Consider the following 23,628-nt stretch of genomic DNA (forward strand, 5'->3'; position numbering starts at 1 on the left):
GGGTTATGGAGCTCTGAGACTCCAGGATCCACCAGGGCATGGGGAGAGAGAGCCCTTCTGTATTGCCAGGGCAAAGGACGCTGGGTCAGTGCCTGGGTGACCAATTCTGGAGTCCATGGTAGAGCTGATTGTGTGTACCTACAACCCAGGAACCCCACACCTGCCCCAGAGATACTCCCAGGCTTGAGTCTGAGGACTCAGGAGACAGTTCAGGGCAGCCTCGCTGCACTTGTGAAAAAGAGAAAACCATCTCATTGTCCATCTGCGGAAGGTGGACAAAGCTGCCTGTGTCCACCCAGAGTCATGAAATGCAGTTCCAGCTAATGAACTAGAGCCCCAAAAACCAACCTGGGTGAACATTCAAACTGCCATGTTCTTATAAAGAGAAAGCTTGTTGGGAAAAAGGACACACAAAACAATAAACATTTGAAATGCACAAATGATGTTCAGCTGACCCGGGGTGGGGGTGGGCGGGGATACACAGGGACGGGGTTCCAGGGGCTGAGTGGGAGCTCCTTCTGGGCCCAGGGGCCAGCCAGGTATCTCCTCCTCACAGTCTGCTAAATAGTATGCATTTAACTTGACAATAAAACATCAAGATCCAAGAGGAAGCTTACACTTAAGAGTCTCTCAGCACTTCGCAGAGACTTTTTATTACAAAAAATTCTTCCCATTTTTTATGGTAGTTGACCAGTGTAACAAGTAATTTCAGCCTGTAAACTGCTAGCAACTATAAAATAAACTCTGTGTAATAGCTAAATGGCTAAAATCTATATACCATGCTACAGAATTATTCACATATTATTTATAAGTGTACCTATATAAATCTAGAGCTTCCCTGGTGGCCCAGTGGTAAGGAACCCGCCTGCCAATACAGGAAACATGAGTTCCACCCCCAGGTCGGGAAGATCTGCTAGAGAAGGAAATGGCAACCCACTCTAGTATTCTTGCCTGGGAAATCCCTTGGACAGGGGAGCCTGACGGGTTCCAGTCCTTGGGGTCACAAAGAGTCGGAAATGACTTAGCGACTAAACAACATTTTATAAATTATAAAATGTATGTTTATAATTTAACAAAATTTATAGATCAGTCCTGGGTGTTCATTGGAAGGACTGATGTTGAAGCTGAAACTCCAGTACTTTGGCCACCTGATGCAAAGAGCTGACTCATTTGAAAAGACCCTAATGCTGGGAAAGATTGAGGGCAGGAGGAGAAAGGGATGACAGAGGATGAGATGGTTGGATAGTATCACCAACTCAATGGACATGGGTTTGAGTGGACTCCGGGAGTTGGTTGATGGACAGGGAGGCCTGGCGTGCTGCAGTTCATGGGGTCGCAAAGAGTCGGACACGACTGAACTGAACTGATATGTATATAAATTTACATATAATCTGATCATTTAAACTATACAATCAAATGGCTTTTAAATATATTAAATATATGTTAAATATATTTCACATTGTTGTACGAGCATCACCAGCACCACCTTTAGAACGTTTCATCACCCCCTAAAATCCCATTGCCATTAGCAGTCACTGCTCACAGCCCACTCCCAGGCCCTGGACATTACTTGTCTACTTTCTGTCTCTATTGATTTATCTATTCTGAATATTTCATGAGAATGGAATCTCATAATATGTGTCATGTCTGGCTTCTTCCGCTTAGTGGAATGTCTTCAAGGCTCGTCCACGTGGGAACACGTGTCAGAATCACATTCCTTCATGAGGCCAAATAATACTCCATCATGTGGGAATGCCATATTTTATTTATCCATTCATCAGTGATGGGCCATATTTTATTTATTTTTTTTGGTGTAAGATGTCTGGCATTTTCAATAATTCTAAGAATAAATTCCCCCACCCCAGTTTAAAAAAAAAAAAAATTGAAGTATAGTTGATTACAATGTTGTGTCAATCTCTGGTGTATAGTAAAGTGACCCAGTTATACATCCCAGTTTTAAATTGGCTTCCTGGGTGAGGAAAGGCCTCCAGCAGGTGACGGCGCCTGACTCACCTTCTCCTGGGCTGACCGGGCCACGCTGGAGACTTGCTGCACAGTCAGCTCCAGGGGTGGCTGCAGCAGGTCCTCCTGGAAGCAGAGGAGCAGCGGGCCCTGGAACAGAAGAGCAGAGTGAGGAGACAGTGCCCTGGGAGGGTGGGGGGCAGGGGGAGCTACTTTCTAAAGGAGATGACGTGCTTGCTGCAAAGCTCTGCAGCTCTAAGAAGATGTGATATGACTTCATTGAGTTCAATGTGTGCTTCTGAAGAGCAGCTATGGACAAATATCAGTAAGAAACTCAGAGACAAAATAAAAAATGTGGCAATGAAGGTGGCAGAAGGGTTTTGAGAGCTCAGGTTCACAATGAGAGCGGAGAAACCCAGGCTCCCAGGAGGGTGGGTGCGCAGCTGGCCTGCAGGTGGGGCACAGCAGGTACATGGGCTGTGTTCTCCCCTTTCTCTAGGAAAGCTCTCTCCCTAGTTTCAGAGAATCACCTCTCCCTGCCCCACGGGGATGCGGGCACTCTCTTTAGATTACCCTCTTCTCCCAGTGCCCAAGTGGCAGGTGGGCAGGAACCCATGGGGAGCAGACAGGTGCTTCTCCATGGAATTTAGGATTCCTAGCCTGGAAATGAGCCAGCCGGCAGTATTGCTCAAGGATAAGGTTCCTGAGTCCCTGCTTTGAGGATCCCCAGAGCTGCCAGGCTCCTGCCCTCCATGGTCTCCTGGTTTAACTCCACCTTCAGCTCTCCACATCCTCTCATACCCTCCCAGAAATGTCCTCCACAGCTTGTCACTCTGGCAGGTGACAAGTTCTTGCAATTAAAATCTTGCATTAAAATTCTGCATTAAGTTTTGGTTCTTACAATTAAAATCTTCAATGCAAGACATGCAAATCAATTAATACGACCACAAGGCAACAAGACTAATGCTTTATGAAAGAATAAATCAGGACTTGGATTACCAACCAGGTCTTGGTTTTTAAAAAAAATAAGTTCTCTTGTGAGGCTGAACACATATGCCAACAATACGAACCTGGAACGAAACTCTCCTTCAACTCTCTTCCTGATATGCTCCAGAAAGCCCATCATCATCAAATGAGTTCTGATCACGTATTTAAAAAACAGACTCAGCCCCACAGCTCCCCACCACATCTCATCTATTTCTGAGACTCCTGGCTGTGATGAGCTGGTTCCAACTGCAAGGCAAGATCAAGGGTGGGGGATAGAAATGGTACAAATGGCAGCAAAGCTCTCCTGGCAAGTGCAGTGGGGATGAGCAAGAATGAAGTCAGCCCAGGGCTGTTTCTTAAGAATCCCCAGTGATGCAGCGTACACCTACAGGCACAGAACATTGTCACTGACGTTCTTCTAACCTCATCTTATCTTAGCAACATCAATCTCACCTCTACAAACCATCAGGGGAGAATTAAATCTACTTCTCAAGAGTGATGAAGTCATGGCTCGGGGGCTGCTCTGCGGATGTTCTCCATGGCTAGAGCTTGCTTTGGTGCGACCTGCTGGCCAGTGGCTTGGGGATGACATCGCCCTGTGTGCCAGGCCTCCTGGTTGAAAGAGCAGCTCCAGCACAGAATGCAGTTCTAGGCAGGAGACTGACCCCTCGCGGGAGTCATTACAGCTGCTAGACCACCACCAACTCTTTGTGACCCCATGGACTATAGCCCACCAGACTCCTCTGTCCATAGGATTCTCCAGGCAAGAATACTGGAGTGGGTTGCATTTCCTCCTCCAGGGGACCTTCCCCACCCAGGGCTAGAACCCACGCCTCTTGTGTCTCCTGCATTGCAGGTGGATTCTTTATCACTGCACCACCTGGGAAGCCCCACAGCTGCTGGGACTGCATGTGAAACAATGTACCTTCTACACCAGCCTGAAGAGACCATGTAGACTTAAGCAGCCTGGATGTCACCTCCTGCCCCTGCCCATCAGGAGGTGCCATCTACACCCTCTTACCCATGGCACCTTCTGAATGAAAACCCTGTAGATATTCTGCTAGGAAAGTTAATGTCAAGAGGCAGGCTCACAAAGAAAATACATGATTCAGTTAAAATGAGGACCCAAAAGTTCCCCTTCCCTTTCTGATTGATCCTGGAGTTTCAGAAAGCCCAGCCTGTGTGCAGCAAAATCCCTGCATCTCTGCACTCTGTCCGTGGGCAGGCAGCGTCGTTCCACTCAACCCCACTCAGACCAAAGAAAGACTTTACATCTACAAGGAAAAGCAACAGGTAGGAATTGCCAGGAGAACAACTGAAAAAGAAACACAAGACACCAGCTCTCCCAGACGTTAAGACACACTACAGAACCTCTGTGGGCTTCGCAGGTGGCACAGTGATAAAGAATCTGCCTGCCGTGCAGGAGATGGAAGAGATGTGGGATTGATCCCTGGGTCGGGAAGATCCCCCTGGAGTAGGAAGTGGAAACCCACTCCAGTATTCTTGCCTGGATAATCCCATGGACAGAGGAGCCTGGTGGGTTACAGTCCATAGGGTCACAAAGAGTCAGAAACAACGGAAGTGACTTAGCATGCATGCATGTACAGAATCGCAAGGATTCCAAGCGTGTGGTACCAGCACACGAACACACAGATGACCAGTGGGCCAACACCAGGCATCCAGAATAGACCCCAACGTGTATGGAAACAGTCAGTGACAAGAGTGGCATCCCAAATCACTGGCTAAAGATGGAGCTGTGAAAAATCGGGATGTGGGAGGAGCCCCAGATAGAACACAAACATAATCACACAAGGAAAGAACACAACCGCCAGAAGCGGCAGGAGACAGAGTGAACCTGAGAAACTGGAAAACAGGGTCCTGGCTGCACATAAACTCGAGAATCTAGTCAGGAAATGTGCTTCTCATGGGGGTACAGGTCAGCAATCCAGAAAGGACATTATATGTATGCTGGAGTTGACCAAATAAGTATGTTACAGAGAGCGAGTCCCAGATGCCTCGCTCTTGGAGGAGGAAGTTAGAGATAAGGAAGGGGGAAGATGAAAATGAACTCTGTGCCATTGACCTGGAATCTGGGTGATCAGTATTTGTTGTTCAGTGGCTCAGTCATGTCTGACTTCTTGTGACCCCATGGACTGCAGCATGCCAGGCTTCCCTGTCCTTCATCATTTCCCAGAGTTTGCTCACACTCATGTCCATTAAGTTGGTGATGCCATCCAACCATCTCATCCTCTGTTGCCCCTTTCTCCTCCCGCCTTCAATCCTTCCCAGGATCAGGGTCTTTTCCAGTGAGCTGGCTCTTGGCATCAGGTGGCCAAAGTATTGGAGCTTCAGCTTCAGCATCAGTCCTTCCAATGAATATTCAGGGTTGATTTCCTTTAGGATTGACCGGTTTGATCCCCTTGCCATCCAAGGGACTTTCAAGGGTCTTTTCCGGCACCACAATTTGAAAGCATCAGTTCTTTGGTGCTCAGCCTTCTTTATGGTCCAACTCTCATATACATACATGACTACTGGAAAATCCATAGCTTTGACTATATGCGCCTTTGTCAGCAAGGTGATATCTCTGCTTTTTTAACACATTGTCTAGATCTGTCATAGCTTTCCTTCCAAGGAGCAAGTGTCTTTTAATTTCATGGCTGCAGTCATCATCTGCAGTGATTTTGTAGCCCAAGATAATAAAATCTGTCCCTGTTTCCATTTTTCCCTCATCTATTTGCCATGAAGTGATGGGACAAGATGCCATGATGTTAGTTTTTGAATGTTGAGTTTTAAGCCAGGATACTTGGAATGGTTTGCTATTCTTTCTCCAACAGTATGAAAAGGGGTGTCAGCATAGTCATGATTTTGAAGATAAGAGGCAGAGAGACGCGTTACATGAATATGTGCCATCCACACATATCTTTCCTAGGTCTGTTCACTAAGAGGGTCTAGAAGCAATGAGACCCCAGCAGTGATAAGCACCCCTGATGCCCAAATCTTGTATTCTAAATAATTCTTTAGTAAAAGGAATCAGAGCTGCTTGGAGAAGTGGTCAAATTCAGGGCCAGAGAAGAAGAAAATACAAGATGAGTCTACAACAAACATCTTGCAGAACCATCAAGGAAATGCTAATATATATATTAGCATATATACATATAAATACTATATATATATATATATATATATGGAAGAACACAAAAGAGCTTCTAGTGGCCAAAACAACAACAGTTTAAACAACAAAACAAATAGTGCCGGTACTGGATTATAGGGGCTTCCCAAGGGGCACAGTGGTCAAGAATCCGCCTGCCAATGCAGGAGAGGCAACAGACTCAAGAGACGAAGTTTCGATCCCTGGGTTGTCAAGATTCCCTGGAGTAGGAATCGGCATTCCACACCAGTATTCTTGCCTGGAAAATTCTATGGACTAGGAGCCTGGCAGGCTATAGCCTCTGGGGCTGCAAAGAGTTGGACATGACTGAGCACATGCACGCTGGGTTGTAACCCAAGGAATAAAGCAAATATCCATGAATACACACTTATGTAAATACTCAATAAAAAGTATAGATGGAAGAGAAGTGTCAGCTCTCTCTTGCAACAGAATTCCAATGAATAAATGCAGAAGGAAAGACAGAAAAAGAGAAAATCATCATCAGGCAAACTCCACAGAAGTGTTGCAGACTAGATACATGGATGCCAAAATTAGCGTGCAAAAGTGTGAGGAGTAACAGGATTTGTGCAGTCTCAAAGTATCTCCCCAAGATATTTGTTAACTATAGGGAGGAAGGTAAGGGAGACATAAGATGTAAGAAGAGAAATGGGTGGGAATCACCTTAACACAGGGATCAAGGCCACAGTCCCCATTGGTAAGCCGCGCTGACATCATAAACCCATGAAACAGTACACTCAAAGGGGCACATCCCTTCCGTGGTTTGCGGAACTGCAGCCCAATTGTGCAAAACACCGAACTGAGGGATATTTGGCAAAACAGCAATCAATACTCTTCAGAGTTGTCAAGGTCATAAAAAAACAAGGGAAAACTGGGAAACTCTTACAGACTGCTGGAGACAAGCACAAAGCAACAACTCAACAAACACAGGACCTGAACGGGAGCCTGGAACAAGAAAAGGACACTGGTGGAAAACAAGGGAAACCAAGCAGAGTCTGTAGTTTAGTTAAAATATTTTGTTAATTTCTTATATTGTTACAATGCTAATATCATGAAATATAGTAACATTGTGCCAACATTAATTTCTTATATTAGAATAACATTAATATCACTGTGCAGGTCAGGAAGCAACAGTTAGAACTGGACATGGAACAACAGACTGATTCCAAATAGGAAAGGGAGTACATCAAGGCTGTATATTGTCACCCTGCGTATTTAACTTCTATGCAGAGTACATCATGAGAAACACTGGGCTGGAAGAAGCACAAGCTGGAATCAAGATTGCCGGGAGAAATATCAATCACCTCAGATATGCAGATGACACCACCCTCATGGCAGAAAGTGAAGAGGAACTCAAAAGCCTCTTGATGAAAGTGAAAGAGGAGAATGAAAAAGTTAGCTCAACATTCAGAAAGCGAAGATCATGGCATCTGGTCCCATCACTTCATGGGAAATAGATGGGGAAACAGTGGAAACAGTGTCAGACTTTATTTTTGGGGGCTCCAAAATCACTGCAGATGGTGACTGCAACCATGAAATTAAAAGATGCTTACTCCTTGGAAGGAAAGTTATGACCAACCTAGATAGCATATTCAAAAGCAGAGACATTACTTTGCCAACAAAGGTCCATCTAGTCAAGGCTATGGTTTTTCCAGTGGTCATGTATGCATGTGAGAGTTGGACTGTGAAGAAAGCTGAGCGCTGAAGAATTGATGGTTTTGAACTGTGGTGTTGGAGAAGACTCTTGAGAGTCCCTTGGACTGCAAGAAGATCCAACCAGTCCATTCTAAAGGATATCAATCCTGGGTGTTCTTTGGAAGGAATGATGCTAAAGCTGAAACTCCAGTACTTTGGCCACCTCATGCGAAGAGCTGACTCATTGGAAAAGACTCTGATGCTGGGAGGCATTGGGGGCAGGAGGAGAAGGGGACGACAGAGGATGAAATGGCTGGATGGCATGAGTGACTTGATGGACTTGAGTTTGAGTGAACTCCGGGAGTTGGTGATGGACCGGGAGGCCTGGCGTGCTGCGATTCATGGGGTCACAAAGAGTCGGACACGACTGAGCGACTGAACTGAATATCATTGTACTATGAATTGGCGCTGTGGTAAAGAATCCACCTACCAATGCAGCAGAGACAGGTTTGATCCCTAATCCAGGACGATTCCACATGCCTCGAAGCAACTAAGCCCCTGTGCCACAACTATTGAGGCTGTTCTCCAGAGCCCGGAAACCTCAACTACTGAGCCCACGCACTGCAGCTACTGAAGCCCGTGCGCCCTGGAGCCCATGCTCTGCAACTAGACAAAAGCCCAGCCCAGTGCAGCCAAAAATAAAAATAAATTAAAAAAATTTTAATTATAGACATTGTACCAATGTTAATTTTTATACTGTTACAATGTTAATATCATTATGCTATGAATTATACTAATATTGTACCAATGTTAATTTCTTATACTGTTACAATTTTAATGTTGTACTATGAACTATAGTAACACTGTACCAGTGTTAACTTTTTATACTGTTACAATGTTAATATCATTGTACTATGAATTATAGTAACATTGTACCGATGTAATTTCTTGTTTCTGATTATTGCCGCCCTGTATGGTTATGTAGGCTGGATAAGGAAAGGATAGAGACTCTGAATTGTTTTTACAAGTTTTCTCTAAATCTAAAAGCAGTAAAAAATTTTAAGTTTTTTTTTAAGGGGATATTACAAGAAAGCAGCCCATCTTGACCCTATTGGCTAACGGCTTCACACAGATCTCATCTCATCTGGACTAGCTGCCATTTCCCAGACTGAACCCCAAGTTATCCTCTTCCAGAGATGAAGCACAGAGAGGTCAGGGTTTCCCCAAGGTCACACAGCCCCAGAGCTGCCTTCCAACCTAAGCAGAGAAGACACAGCTCTTCCAAGCAGCTCAAGAGGTCCCCTCCCTACTCAACAAGCCAGGGGGGCTGGCGGGAGTGGAAGTTAGCTTTGGCTGCATTTTAGTTGACATTAACACTACACCCACTCTTCCTTCCCCTGAATCCCCATCTTGCTGAGAGAATGGGTGAGTGCAAAGAACAACCTGAACTGGCATCTCTTCCTCGTTTCTACCGACAATCTGCAGAGTCATCAATGAGCCTCCTTTAGGTTGATGCTTTACAAGTGAAAAACAACGCACATTAAACAGCTTGCTTGGCCCAGGCTTGGCCAGCTCCCAAGCAGGGGAGGCCTGAGTCCAGACAGGCTGAGGTACATCACCACCGTTTCTCCCCTTCATTGACAAGTTTCTAACAGGGGCTGTTATTCATGCCCTGAGACAGCTGAGCACTCGGCACTGGGTGGGCTGCGCCTGGATGGACAGAGCTATGGCCTCCCTCACAATCCTGGGAGCTGATGAGGGCACCAGTGACCCCACAGTGCTGCTGGGGTGGGAGTGGGGCAGCATTCACCAAAAAATGGGGAGGAGGGATTTTTGCTCTGAGACCTGAAATACTGCTGCTGTTTTTCAGTCGCTCATTCACATCCGACTCTTTGCAACCCCATGGACTGCAGCATGCCAGGCTCCCCTGTTCTTCAACGTCTCCCAGAGTTTGCTCAAATCCAAGTCCACGGAGTCAGCAATACTATCTAACTATCTCATCCTCTGCCACCCCCTTCTCCTATTGTCTTCAGTCTTTCCCAGCATCAGGGTCTCTTCTAGTGAGTTGGTTCTTCGCATTACGTAGCCAAAGTATTGGAGCTTCAGCTTCAGCATCAGTCCTTTCAATGAATATTCAGGGTTGATTTCCTTTAGGATTGACTGGTCTGATCTCCTTGCAGCCCAAGGGACTCTCAAGAGTCTTCTCCAGCACCACAGTTCGAAAGCATCAAGACAAAGGCTGAATAAGTGTTGGGGATAGAAGGAATGCCCTGTGGGAAGACCCCACACAGGAAAGAACCCTGAATGTTTGAGCAACAGAAAGGAGAGTAATTCAACGGTAAGGTGAAGGGTGACTTGACTCAGGATCACCTTCCCATTCTTACCAGCTGACCGCTTACACTGTGGCCATCGGTGCTCAAGGACCTTGAATTTTTGTGAGCAGCACTTGAAGGAAGTTCATTACAGAACAAGAAACCTCCAAGTATTGTCACTTTGTTTACTCCTCAAATTGCTGCAGCTCATATACAAGGCAGAGCTATTAATACCATGTTTTAAGTTCACACGGCATTTTCCTTTTTTTTTTTTTTTTATGAAGACCACAAATTGTCCTACAGTCTTGGTCATCTACATTTAGAACATTCCTCTGAAAAGAATCCTGGGGCCAAGGACTAAAGAAACAAACAGCTTCATGACCCTCCTCACCAGGGCCTGGGCCTACTCAAGCAACCCATTCCCAGACAAGTCCAGAACATGGTGCTTGCTCTCAGACTGCTGCTCCCCGCATGTAGTCCCAACAGCATCAGCCTTGGGAGGGAGGCTCTGTCCAGCCTGTGGGTAGCGGGTCTCAGGACCATGGGCTCTGGCTTTCAGAGCTGGTGACCTGCTGCGGAAAGAGCAGTTCCAGAGTCAGCGGTGGGTGTCAAGGGTGTGGACTGCTGCTGGGGTGATGTCACCCCAAACCACTTTGTAAATATTCAAGTAAGTGCAAAGTGAAAACCTCTACTGTTGCCCTCAGATAACAGGCAGGGCATTAAGTTCCCAGGTTGGTGACTGAACCAATCCTGGGATCTTCCTGTTCTCAGGGACCGAGCCGCGATCAGAGCAGCTGATGTCAGGTGTTTGCAATGCCAGTGTGGAGAGGTGTTGCTGGATGGGGGGACTTTGACTGACTGAATGCTGGCTGGCGTATGGACACTGTGTGTGTCCAGCAGCTTTTCTCTAGTGAAGAGTTAGTCTCGGGAACTTGTGAAACATATAGTAGCCTCCCTGTACCCCGCTGACTCCCTGGGTCTGAAGTGGGAGAGGTGGCAGGCATGCATATTCTTTCAGAGGTCTCTAGGCAATTTGCCAGCGTTCCCCAAATACCAGGCATGTGCTGCCAGAGCAGCCATGCTCTCCTCATCTGTCTCTCCAACCCAGCATCCTGTCTAATCATAAGGAGTAAGGGTCAAAACCCTGCAGGACCCCCTGATACAAGGAGCTTGCCCTGCCTCAGTCACTGGTCATCCAGGGTCAAAGGAGACTCCACAAGTTACTAACCATCTTTAACTCCCTGGAGACAGGAGCCCCATTGTTGGGGATGATGTGTTAAACAATCGTACCCTTTGATCCTTTCTTGCTGGACCTCAACTGAAGGAAATATTTGAGTCTCAAAGTCAAATTTTCTGTCCATGGGGGACCATGGACCCTTGCAGATGTAGACGAACCATGAAGACCCCTGGCCCTGGGTCTAGCTCAACACTGGGAAGTCTCTCCAGTTCATAGTCCTCTGTCTCCCCTTTTGGAGAAGGAAGAGGTGCTGCTAGGAGGGTTTAGGGTTCCTTGCAGTCCTAAGATACGAGCTGGGGTAAAACAGGATGAGAGGAGTTGCTCCACTCAGGAGAGAACTCCACCTTGCACAGAAGATGCTCGAGATGACTGAGTTACTGCCAATCCCCCAGTGACAGGAGTGTTCTCCTCTTGAGCCAGGGCAAACAGACAACAGCATGGGGTGGGGGCAGGAAGGGGCCACTAAGCTGGCTCACTGCGCCGAACGCGGACTTGGAGTTGTCAACCCTAATCGGGGATTAGTGGGAATCGAGCTGAAGGGAGGACAGAGGGAGAGTCCGCAGGGCTGGCTGCCAGGTCAGGACACCCACTAAAAACAGCAGGGCCTGCTCACCCACACTGTCACTAGTGCTGCGATCAGATGGCCCAGGACAGGGCAGGGGGCGAGCCAAGGCCATAGTAGCAGTTACCCAGATCCTATCTGATGGGCTGCCGTCTATGGGGTCGTACAGAGACGGACACGACTGAAGTGACTTAGCAGCAGCAGCAGCAGATCCTATCAGCCTGCAGAACCTTCCATTTGAATTCAAATCAAGCAACACGTCCAGGTACCAGAGGAGACAGCAGAGTCACACACACACACACACACACACACACTGAGCCACCTGATATCACACTCAGACCCAACTGCCGTCAGAGAAGACTTAGAGCTGCCTTGAGCTTATACTCAGTATATCATTGTCCCTTCCAGGCAGGAGTTCTGGAAAAACTAGTGTCTAAGATTCTGCAGTGCATGATGAACAGCAGAGGACAGGCAAATAAGCCAAACCTCCCCCAACTCAAGCCCCCAGCCGAGGCCTCCGCCCACACAGATGCAAGTGAGCAGGAAGAAAGGTCTTCATTCGAAAACTTCAGGTATTTTCTCCAGTTACTCGAAGGGCTGCCCACAAATTCCAGGGCAGAGATTTCCTCCTTTCTCAGCCCTCCAGGCACACAGGTAATCTGGAAGCTTCCAATCAAGGCAATTGCAGGTTCTGAGCCAATCAGGAAATGTCAGGGAGCCAGGCAGAATGGTTTAAGCAGGACTGTCCCAGACTTACAGGAGGGAGGGTTGTGCCTCTGCCTGACTCTCTCAAGGGCCCCAGCGTGACAACAGGGCCCTACAGATCAGCTCCGAAAAGGCTGAGAAGCAGAATCAGTGGCCCACATCATGCCCCTGTCTCTTCCAGCTGAGACAAGACTTTCACCCGCTCACAACTCCAGCCTGCAGTGTACTCAGCCCCGGTACCCAAGCCCAGGACACCCGGTCAAGCAGGGGTCAATGACAGCAGCTTTGAGGGGAAACAAATTTGTGTTTGCTTGTCCAGGTGAGGTCACGGGGCTTCAGGGCTCCCACAAGAAATGGGAGCTCTCTGAAGAGCTGTCCGGTTCTGGCAGCAGGGGTCACAGACTCCAAGCACCAGGGCAATCGGAAGTCAAATGACCTTGAAGGCTTTTTGCACCCAAAAGGCATGGTTATTTTTTCCCAGAGTTCAGAACATGGACTTTTCTTGGATTTACGCTCATTCGCACTCAAAGCTTTTCTGTTTTTTAAGTCCATTGCTACATGAGTCAAGGCCATGGCACAAGGACCAGACAGAGGGCTCGCCATGGAGTATTCTGAAGGCTGAGAGTTTAGACACACAGCATTTGCTGTTTCCAAAGCAAAAGGCCATAGGCTTCTCCACTAAGTTCCCAAGCAGGTGGAGGGGCGTGTACACCTGAGAGCAAGGAGGACTGGCAAAGAGTGCCCCAGACCCACCAGGCCTTCATTCCTCCTATGGAATATTTAGAAACAGCAGACAAGAGAAGCGCATCATTAAACCAAGATGCCTTAAAAGTAACAATAAGCCACCCAGTCATTAACAAGACCAGGAACACAACCACAGGTGCCCAAGGCAACAGAGTTCAGACTAAGCCCCTGAGTTTTCATTTCAAGCTTCATTTCAAGGCAATCACAGGTTCTGAGCCAATCAGGAAATGTCAGGGAGCCAGGCAGAATGGTTTGAGGACTATCCCAACCAGCAGGTAGCTGGGTTCAAATCCTAGCTCTGCCACCCACGGGCTGTGTAACCCTAGGCAGGCTACTTAACCTCTCCAGGCCTCAGTTTCCCCCACCTCTAAAATGTTGAGGACACCTTTGCTCCAGGAACTGTGAGGATTCAGAGACAATTATATGTACCTGAAGCCCCCAACACACGTCTGGCCAGTAGCTGGCCCTCAATGGTCACTAATTTTAAGTGCAAACCTTTGGGTAATATATTCTGGGTAAAATTCAGCTCCATAGATGGAAGCATATTTGGTTCAGAGTGATTCATAAATCGGGTGCAAAAGCGGTCCAGTGTCCAGGCGAATACGGGAAACCACCTGGGATGCCGGCCAGGAAGGGCAGGTAAGAGCCAGAGGGGAAGTGGCCCCTGGACAAATCCCTCCAACAGCCAGGCTGTCCCTCTGGCACGCTTCACGTTAGGGTAATAAAACCTAATCACTCCACCTTCATTCCCCATCGAGGGTTCTCCGTCTCCACGGTCTTTCTAACTTTCAAGGATGCTTTGCCCCTTGAAGCAGTCAAGGGCTGTGGAGAGGCTCCGGGGAAGAAGAGCCTGAAGACACCCCGCGATCACCGCGCCCGACCCCACAGCACGGCCGTTCTCACAGAAACTTACCCCCTTCCGTTTGGCCTCATCGTTCAGGGCGGTCACCCAGGCGGCCTGCCACTGGCTCCTCCAGCTGTTCAGAGTCAGGATCCATGCGAGCAACGCATCCGACTCTGGGCGCTGGCAGTCGCCAGGCTCCGCCGCCCGCCTTCGGGAGCGGGGTTGCGCCCTGGCCAGCGCCCACTGCGCCAGGTACAGGCCCACCGTGCCCAGGGCCACGACGAAGAGAGCCACCAAGACCAGCCACAGGACCTCATCGAGCCACGAGCCCAGGCGGGACATGGTGATGGCGCATACCCGGCACGCCTCGCCCCAACTTCCCAGGCAGCCCCCGGCCGGGCGCACAGCCCGCGGGCGGCAAGCTCAGGACATCAGCTCGCCGCCGGCAGGGACTCGCGGGGGGCGAGAAGGGGGCGCGGCGGGCGGATCAGGGCAGCTGGCGGTGCGGGCCCCGGGCGCTGAAAGGCCGGGCGGACGGGGTGAGCGGGAGGAAAAGCCGGTCGGCGCGCGACGGTCACGGCCCAGGACTGCGCCTCCAACCCCGCGCACCTGGCAGATAGAGACGCGGCCGGCGTTCCCGACTCGGGCGTCTGGGCTGTTCCCGGGCCGCGGCCGGCCGCGCTTCCTCCTGCGCGCGCCGCCCCAGGCGTCCCGCCCGCGGCCCAGCGGCGGCCGGAGAAGGCTTGGGCCGCGGGGCGGGGGAGGGGGCGCGGCCTGTGGGGCGGGGCCGGGCCGGGGGCGGGGCGGGGCCTGTGCCTCCCTTGTGCCTGGGTCGTCGCGTCCGTCCCCGCCCACGCCGCCCGCCCGCACGCCCTCTTAAAGGCCCGGCGTCAGGCTCCGCTGTCGGCCCCGCCCCCGCCGCGGCCTCCAGCCGGCCGGCCACGTGCGCCCGCCGCCCGCCCGCATCAGGGCCTTCCCAGGACGGCGGCGGCGCGGCGTCTTCCGGTCCTGACCTGTCCACAGCGTGGCGACGCGAAAGCGCGGGACTTTCCAATTAGCCCGACGCCGAGGCTGCAGTGGGGCGGTCTGGCTGGACTTCCATGAGCATCTGTGCACACGTGTGTGCACGTGTGTGTGTGTGCATATGCGTGTGCGTGCGTGTGGAAGGGTGATTTCTAGGGTTGCCGTCTGCCCGCCAGCAGAATACTGAATCTGGTTTTCACATCCTTGGAAAGTCCCTGGAAACCCACCATTCGCACCCTGAAGTCTGGACTCTCCCTTGCAGAGCTGCCGTGATATCTCCCAGGAGCGTCAGAAAGAAGGCTTATTAAGAAGTTTGTGCCCATGGAAGCGTGTGACACCTCCTGGCGCCCCTCACCTTGCAGAGTCAGCCTCCATCATTAGGAAATGCCTCAAGGCACTAGCCTGAGATTCTGACAAACCTGAACCCGTAAGTTAGTGATTTGCTTGTCCTTCTGCAGCTGTATGAAGGGGATTTGACCTTGAATTGGGTTGACTGAACCTGGGCACAGAGGTGTCTCTCTGGCTGGGTCTGATGGTGCCAACCAGGGTCTGCCTGTCTGATACCATCAGTATGGGTCCTGGCCCCACCACTGCAGCAGAGGGTCCTCAATGATTCCTCCCCAACCCTTCCTTTCCAACCTGGCTCAGGGAGAGATTGCTAAGACAGACTAGTGTCTGGCCAATGGACATTAGGATCTAGATCTGGCTGGGAGGTTGGTGGCATTTATTGACAACTATTATGCACAAATCCTGGAAACAATAGAGCAAAGAGAACCACAGACAGATGCTATGACAGATCTGCCCTGGATGCCAAATATTAGAGACAAGGCTGAGGTGCTGGTTGGAAAGGGCGAGCTTGGTGTAATGGTATTTGAAGAAGTGTGTGTGTGCAAAGGCCCTGAGGCCTGCATGTGGCTCAGTACCCCAAGGCATAGAATGTGAGTGGGATGGTGTGAGGGTTGCAGGAGGGTAGGAGGTGGGGCAGAGGCTGCACCTGGAGCACCTGAGTTATAGATAATAGATTGTGCCACAGAAAAGGAGAAGCAACAACCTGTCTTAAGCAGAGTGGAAAAATTGAATTTTACAAAGATCACACCTAGCAACATGTGGGACTAGATTGCAAGAAAGTGGGAGAGGGCAGAGAGACCAACTAGAAGGGGATCCCAAGGGTCCACAAGAAGGGTTTAACACAGGCCTGGTGCATGGCATGGGGGAGAATGGGCCGCCACAGAAGAGGACATTTCTGGCTTAGAGACTGGAGGCAAGGAGATGAGGATGGATGAGGTTTTTTTGTTTTTTTTTTGTTTTAATTTTACTGAAGTATGGACTTCCTAGGTGGCTCAGTGGTAAAGAACCCACCTACCAATGCAGGAGACACAGGGGACCTAAGTTTGATCCCTGGGTAGGGAAGATCCCCTGGAGGAGGAAATGGCAACCCACTCTAATAATTTGTGCCTGGAGAATCCCGTAGTCAGATCCTGTAGCCTGGTGGGCTACAGTCCATGGGATTACAAAGAGTCTGACGTGACTTAGCAACTCAACAACAACAACAAAATTGAAGTATTGTTGATCTACAATGTTGTGTTAATGTCTGCTGTACAACAAAGTGACTCAGATCTATATATACATTCTTTTTCATATCCTTTTCCATTGCAGTATTTCAGGATCATGAATATAGATCCCTGTGCTATAGAGTAGAACCTTGTTGTTTATAGAGTAAGTTTGATATGGTGAGAGCAGCCAAGGAGTTTACACTCAAGGGCCTGATTTTCTTTGAGAGTGAAGTCACTCAGTCGTGTCCAACTCTTTGTGACCCCATGGACTATAGCCTGCCAGGCTCCTCCATCCGTGGGTTTTCCAGGCAAGAATACTGGAGTGGGTTGCCATTTCCTTCTCCAGATCTTCCCCACCCAGGGATTGAACCCGGGTCTCCCACACTGCAGGCAGACTCTTTATCGTCTGAGCCATCAGGGAAGCCCCTTTCTCTGAGAAGGAGGTAGGAATTGTGAGGTAGGTGGACTGAGAGCCCTAGTGGGAGACAGGACTGGAAGCTGGCAGGTAGGAGAATTCATCAAATGGCCCAGGTGAGCAGGAGCCAAGGAGAACCAGCCCTTCCCCGGTAGGTCTGATATCAGGTCTGACCTTCTAAAAGCAGAAGTGCTGTGATCCTATCAGTTTCCAGCAAGTTACCAATCCCTTAAACTGTAGCTCACCCCTCAGCACCCACACCGGAAAGGGTTGAGAATTGCTTTTCTTTTCTCAGAAATCTCTTCTTCTAATTACTTTCTGATCTGTAGCCAGACTATGCAGTTCAATAATCCAAGTCAGGCTGGCCCCCTTGCCAGAATAACTGGGACAACTGGGTACCCCAGGCTGTCCGTCTTCCTGTTCCATGATGAGTACAGGTGTGCACTTGTGCACTGGCTGGGTGGCAGGTGGGAGACGGCCGTCCGCACCCCGTGTAACTGGTGGAACCAGTCTCATTCCTTTGCTGCCGTATCTCTGGGGCACGCTACCTGCACTGGCTCATTTAGAGGCTTGTCACACACTGTAAACTAACAACCACCCCAGTCTGGAATTCGTCACGTGCTCTAAGTTTTTTCAAAGGGAAGATAAACATATAAATATTGAATTGTTTCTGTGTAGAAGCAAAGTGAAGGAAAAGGAGGGATGTCACGGGCTCACAGGAACACACAGCTGGCCAAAATGTGCAATAGGAACTGAAACTCTTCTTGTAAACTGAGGAAAAAGAACAGACTGCCTTCACTTCTGCTCTGTCACCTGGTCCTATCCATCCGGTGTGTGGAGGATACTGGACGGCTCAGTCTCTAGGGAGAGCAGCATTCCCCTGACGTGTAATGACAGTCCTTAACCCTGTAGCCCTTCAACCCAAGGGACCAGGCCATAACTCTACCCAGGAAGGGACTTTGCTGTCACCCCCTAAAACCTCCCGATGGGCCAGGGACCATAACACTCTGCAGCAGTGGCTTGCTGCTGTTAACCCCACCTCAAAGGAAACCACTGTGCTTTGAATCCTCCGAGCCCCGGAACTGAGCTTCTGTGAGCAGGCGGGGTGGGGGGTCTAAGGGTCTGGGTGCAGGGGAGGGGCTCATGGATACTTGCTGGCCATTGTCCCCAAGCCAGTAGGCCCAAGGAAAACCATCTACACCTCAACCTACTGGGCCGCCAGAGGCAGCCACCTGCCTGGAATTCTCCAGGAAGGCCTGACTCTGAACCTTGGACCATGTGGGTCCCAGAGCAGCAGAGAGGAAACAGCAGACACTGTGTTTCGAAGGCCTCCTCAGACAATGCTCTGCAGCAACTGGCTGTGAGCGCACAAGAAGCGGGGGAGAGGCTTCTTGTCCCATTTGGTGGCTCATCTGTGTTTCCATGCTGCTGTTCTATTGTCTCCTTCTACCAAGCCCAGGAGGCTCTGTGAGGATGATGTTACTTTTTAAAATAGTATGTCATATATGTTTCATAACTACATACAAAGTTATTAACACTAGAAAATACTCATTACCATTGAACCAGATGTTCTTATGGTCTTTTAAAAACACTTAACAAAAAAGTGGGATTAAGTACTTACTAAAAATGTCACTAAATTTCCGCCGAATTATCTTAAGTTTCCAGAAGAGGAAAGGGACAAATTTAGTAAGCTTCTAGTTTGTCTCTGACTTAGTGGGGACTCTTCTTCACCCTGTAGCAGTTTGCTTGAGGGTGACGAGGACGACAGCTTAAAGTATAAACTTGTGCCCGCGTTGCCAGATGGACGGACGGACGTACTGACGGATGGGCAGCCTGGGCCCCAGTGGGGCTGTGATGGGCCACTTGGAAATGCAAACGCGCAGCTTCTTCCTCTGTTTGACAGAAGACATTCCGAGAATTCCTTCTTAGCGAAATGCCTTTTAAGACTTGGCTCTATGCCCTTAGCTGTGGGGGTCCGCGGGGACATTTGACCCCATCTCTTCGGCTGCATCGGCAGGACTTAGTCACTTCCACAGTCAGAGGCTGGGGGCTGGGGGCCGTTTCCTGTCGTGCCTAAGGCAGGGGGTGGGGGTGGGCAGGGATGCAGGGAGCCTGCGGCCGGTGGTATTAGAGGCCTCGGATCCTCCTGCTGGTAATGTTCGTGGTTTTGTGATGCCGTCCCTGGAAGATAGGCTGCATCTCTGCATAACTGCCTAAATCCCAAGTACCAGTGTCAGGACGGCCGTGAGAAAATGTCTGAGGCTGAAGATCAGACCACACGCAGGTCGTGCCTGGCTGCGTGAGATGGAGATCCCGTCTGTCCTGCGCGCCCCATCCTGGAGGCCACTACTGCACCTGGGGGTGGGCCCCCACAGGGGCACCTGGCATGGGTGGGTGACTGCAGGTGCTCACAGCGGGCACAGCTGGGTGCTGGCAACGTTGAGGTGCCCCTGCCCTTGAGGGACTCACTTAATTTTCATGGCACCGTGACAGATGTCACCATCCAGTGTTAAAGGTGCGGAAGCTGAGTTTAGAGAGGCTGGGTCACTGGCCCAAGGCCACACGGTGAGAAAATGGCTGAGCCGGAGTCGGCCCCCAGGTGGTGTCAACCCCCAACAAGCCCCTGTTCCTTCCGTCAACTATCATAAAGTAAACACATTCTGCTAAAATTAGAAACCTGTTCAAAGCTGGAAATGAAGGGGTCCCGTTTCTCCTGTGCTCCCCTGAAGATCTGTCGACAGAAGATGAATTGCCTTTTGTGTTCTCAAGTCCAGGAGAGGCGGATTCCTTCAGACCCAGAGGGGAAGGAAGTTCATTCAGGGGTCATTCATACAAGAGGGGCTTGTGTGGTGCTTCTGCTGGGACCCAAGCCCGTTCCTGGGAAGACTGCGGGGCAGTCAGACAGCCCTCGGGCAGGCGCACAGCGAGGAGCACCAAGCCCCACCTCCCACACCCCTGCAGGGTGCCCAGGCCATCCACCTCTCACCCAGAGCCAGCAGTCAGCAGGATGTGCCCTCATTCCCCAGCAATGGCCGCTGAGGAGCCTGAGTCACTGGTGTTGCCGGGCCAGAGCCAGGGCCTGGCAGCCTGCTGCAGGCCGCCCAGCCAGCCTAGAGCCCACCTGGGCCACCCCGATGACACAGTTCCTGTGCACAGCGCCCACAGTGGGTGGTGGGGGACAGAGGGGGCGTCAGAGGAATGGAATCCAGCCCGGCCAGGTGGCTCGGTTCAGCCTCCCATTTGTGACTGCCCAACAGCAAGGGGGCTGGGCAAGCTCGCTGGCACCCGAGGCTAGGATCTACTGTATGAATAAATATTTGAGCTCGTATGTTTTCATACTGCGAAACTGTCCTGAGGACGCAGTTGCCTACACCCTATGCTCTCAGAAGAACGCGGCCCCGCACCTGTCCACTGGTGTCTGAAGTCACGCTGTCGGAGAGTCAGATGTGTCCTCCGGGTAGAGGTCACGTTGGTAGGGTGGCCGTGGCAGCCTGGCGGAAGTGCACGCCGAGGAAGAGAGAGATGAAGGCGCTGAAGACAGCTGTTGCCCCTCCCTCACCTTGTTGGGACTTTGCTTGGCTACACCAGAGGCTCCAAGGGGGGGCCGCTGTGAGGCCACCGCGGGACTTTCTTGCTGGATGCAGACTCCTGGGCACGGAGGGGCGCAGCCCTTTCTTTCTCAGAACACTTGAGATCTGCCTCTGGCCTCCCCCTGACCTGACCATTCCCGGTGCTGACTTTAGAATAACATGGGTTTGATGCATGGGATGATGCAGCCACACAAGGTACAAACTGGAGGGAGGGCCATGCTTAGCCCACCTGTGGCCTCGGAAAGCTTCTCCCATCCCCCATCAAGGTACAGGCCATATAATTAATATTTTGCTTTTATTCTGGCCCCAAATTTTCCTTTGTGCTATGTGTTTTTCTGAAAAAGCCTTGCTGGGCACAAGGTTAGAATCAACTGAATATCTGGAGGAATATTTAGTCTCTTTGAAAGTTAAAATAAAGTATATTAAAGGGTTTTAAAAACAATCCAAATACACCTTAAAAAAAAAAAACCAAAGACACCTGTTTACCTACAGAGAATGAATGTAGTAATTACAAATGGTTATTATCTATTGCTTCCCTGGTGGCTCAGTGGTAAAGAACATGCCTGCAAATGCAGGAGATGCAGGAGACTCAGGTTTGATTCCTGGGTTGGGAGGATCCCCTGGAGGAGGAAAGGGCAACCCACTCCCAGTATTCTTGCCTGGAAGATTCCATGGACAGAGGAGTCTGATGGTCTACAGTCCATGAGGTTGCCAAGAGTTGGACACAACTGAGGGACTGGACACAATTATCTATTGCAGTGGCAAGTGGAGCAGTCCAGTAAGATGAAGTGAACAATTTTGCTGGTCTGGAAAAGTCTGGAGTCTGGAAACAACTGATCTAGTGCTTAAAAGAGGGAAACATGAATGCCTGCTGTTTGCCTGGCACTCTGCAGTGATTGCCACAACAGGTAGCTCAGCAGGGACCACGTGGCTTGAGTGGATCTACACCCGGAATCCGGGTGCTCTCTGTGGGACCCTTCTTGCTGCACCTGTGGACCATCCCTTTGCAACTGATGAGCGATTCTTCACAATGACTTATCACGGAGTCTCATTTTTCACTGACTGTGATGGAGTTTTCATCTCCCCATGCCACTCAAGTGGGAAGTTCGACTCTACCTGTGTGAACACCTGGGGTCATCACACCTGAGGTCATCACATGCATCTTCTGGTGCATCATTTCTGGCAGAATCACCCTCTAGAAAGTCGGCCAGCTCCCTCTCAGGGGCCCCGCTGAGCCCAGGGACCAGGGAGGCAGCAGACCATGGGAGAGGGACACCCCTGTGCCTCCAGCTTCCCTCCCTGCCCAAACAGGCCTGGCTCTCCTTGAGTTAAGGCGGGGTTAACAAGGATGAAGCAGAAACTCCAGCGAGGGAAGCAACTGAGCCCTCACTCTCCAGGCTCTTCCCCAGGTGACAGGAAGAAGGCAGCTGACGATCCCAGTAGGAGAAAAAGGTCCCGCCTTGGTCTCACCCTTTCTGTTTGTGCAAATATAATAATCCTGCCTGGGGTCTGTTAGCAGTACTGCAATTCCTGATTATTCAATAGAATATTATTCAATACATATTCTGGTTTTTTTTAATATTTCTTTAAAATTTTTAAAATTTTATATTGGAGTATAGGGGCTTCCCAGGTGGTACAGTGGTAAAGAATCTACCTGCCAATGCTGGAGATGCAGGTGTGATCCCTGGGTCAGGAAGATATGGCAGCCAGCTCCAGTATTCTTGCCTGGAAAATTCCATGGACAGAGGAGCTTGGTGGGCTACAGTCCATGGGGTTGAAAAGAGTCAGACACAACAGTGCCACCACCCATAGCTGATTAACAATGCTGTGATAGCTTCAGGTGGACAGCAAAGGGACTCAGCCATACATATGCATGCATCCATTCTCCCGCAAACACCCCTCCCATCCAGGCTGCCACGCAACATCGCAACATCGAGCAGAGTTCCCTGTGCTGCACAGTAGGACCTTGTTTGTCATCCACTTTATTTTTTTGAATGTTACTCAGCCAGGAAAAGAATGAAATAGTGCCATTTGCAGCAATGTGACTGATTGCTCCAAGTAGATCTAGGGATTACCATACTAAGTGAAGTAAGCCAGAAAGAGAAAGACAAATATAACATGCCATCGTTTATATGTGGAATCTAAAATAGGGCACAAATGAACCTGTCTACAAAACAGAAACTGGCTCACAGACATAGAGCACAGGCTTGCGGTTGCTATGGAGGAGAGGAGGATGGGGAGGGGTGCATTGGGAATTTGGGATTAGCAGATGCAAACTAGCATATGTATAGGACAGATAAACAACAAGGTCCTACTGTGTAGTACAGGGCACTGTATTCAATGTCCATATTCCATTATGGAAAAGAATATGACAAAGAATATATATATATGTATACACACACACACATATAACTGAATCACTTTGCTGTACAGCAGAAATTAATACAACACTATAAATCAACTATTGGAGAAGGAAATGGCAACCCACTCCAGTGTTCTTGCCTGGAGAATCCCATGGACGGAGAAGCCTGGTAGGCTGCAGTCCATGGGGTCGCACAGAGTCGGACACGACTGAAGCGACTTAGCAGCAGCAGCAGCAGCATAAATCAACTATATTCAGTAAAATGTTTAAAAATTCAAAAATTAAAACCAGGCTAAAAAGTCATTCATTTTAAATATAACAGTGAGCACATGTCCATCCAAACTCCTTAACTATCCCTTCCCCCGTCTTTACCCCCTGGTAACCATAATTTCATTCTCTGTGAGTCTGTTTCTGTTGTTGTTTTTGTTTGTTTTAACTTTAAAGTTTTTATTTTGTATTGGGGTATAGCCAGTTAACAATGGTGTGACAGTTTCAGGTGAATAGCGAAGAGACTCAGGCATGCATATACAT

The 23,628-nt window shown here is 49.7% G+C and overlaps 1 protein-coding gene across 3 annotated transcripts in view; it reads right to left on the reverse strand.

Moving 5' to 3' along the window:
* C2CD2 (C2 calcium dependent domain containing 2) overlaps positions 1 to 14,874 on the reverse strand; it is a 66,217-nt gene extending 51,343 nt beyond the window's left edge. For all 3 annotated transcript variants that reach the window (XM_055569734.1, XM_055569733.1, XM_055569735.1), the window contains exons 1-2: positions 14,224 to 14,874; positions 2,014 to 2,112 (exon numbers count right to left, since the gene is read on the reverse strand). In XM_055569734.1, coding sequence (XP_055425709.1) covers positions 2,014 to 2,112; positions 14,224 to 14,496 — 372 coding nt within the window. In that variant the 5' untranslated portion in view covers positions 14,497 to 14,874. The remainder of the gene's footprint in view (positions 1 to 2,013; positions 2,113 to 14,223) is intronic.
* Positions 14,875 to 23,628: the final 8,754 nt, after the last annotated feature.

Source organism: Bubalus kerabau, chromosome 2 (genome assembly GCF_029407905.1).
Source record: "Bubalus kerabau isolate K-KA32 ecotype Philippines breed swamp buffalo chromosome 2, PCC_UOA_SB_1v2, whole genome shotgun sequence".
Classification (NCBI taxonomy): domain Eukaryota; kingdom Metazoa; phylum Chordata; class Mammalia; order Artiodactyla; family Bovidae; genus Bubalus; species Bubalus kerabau.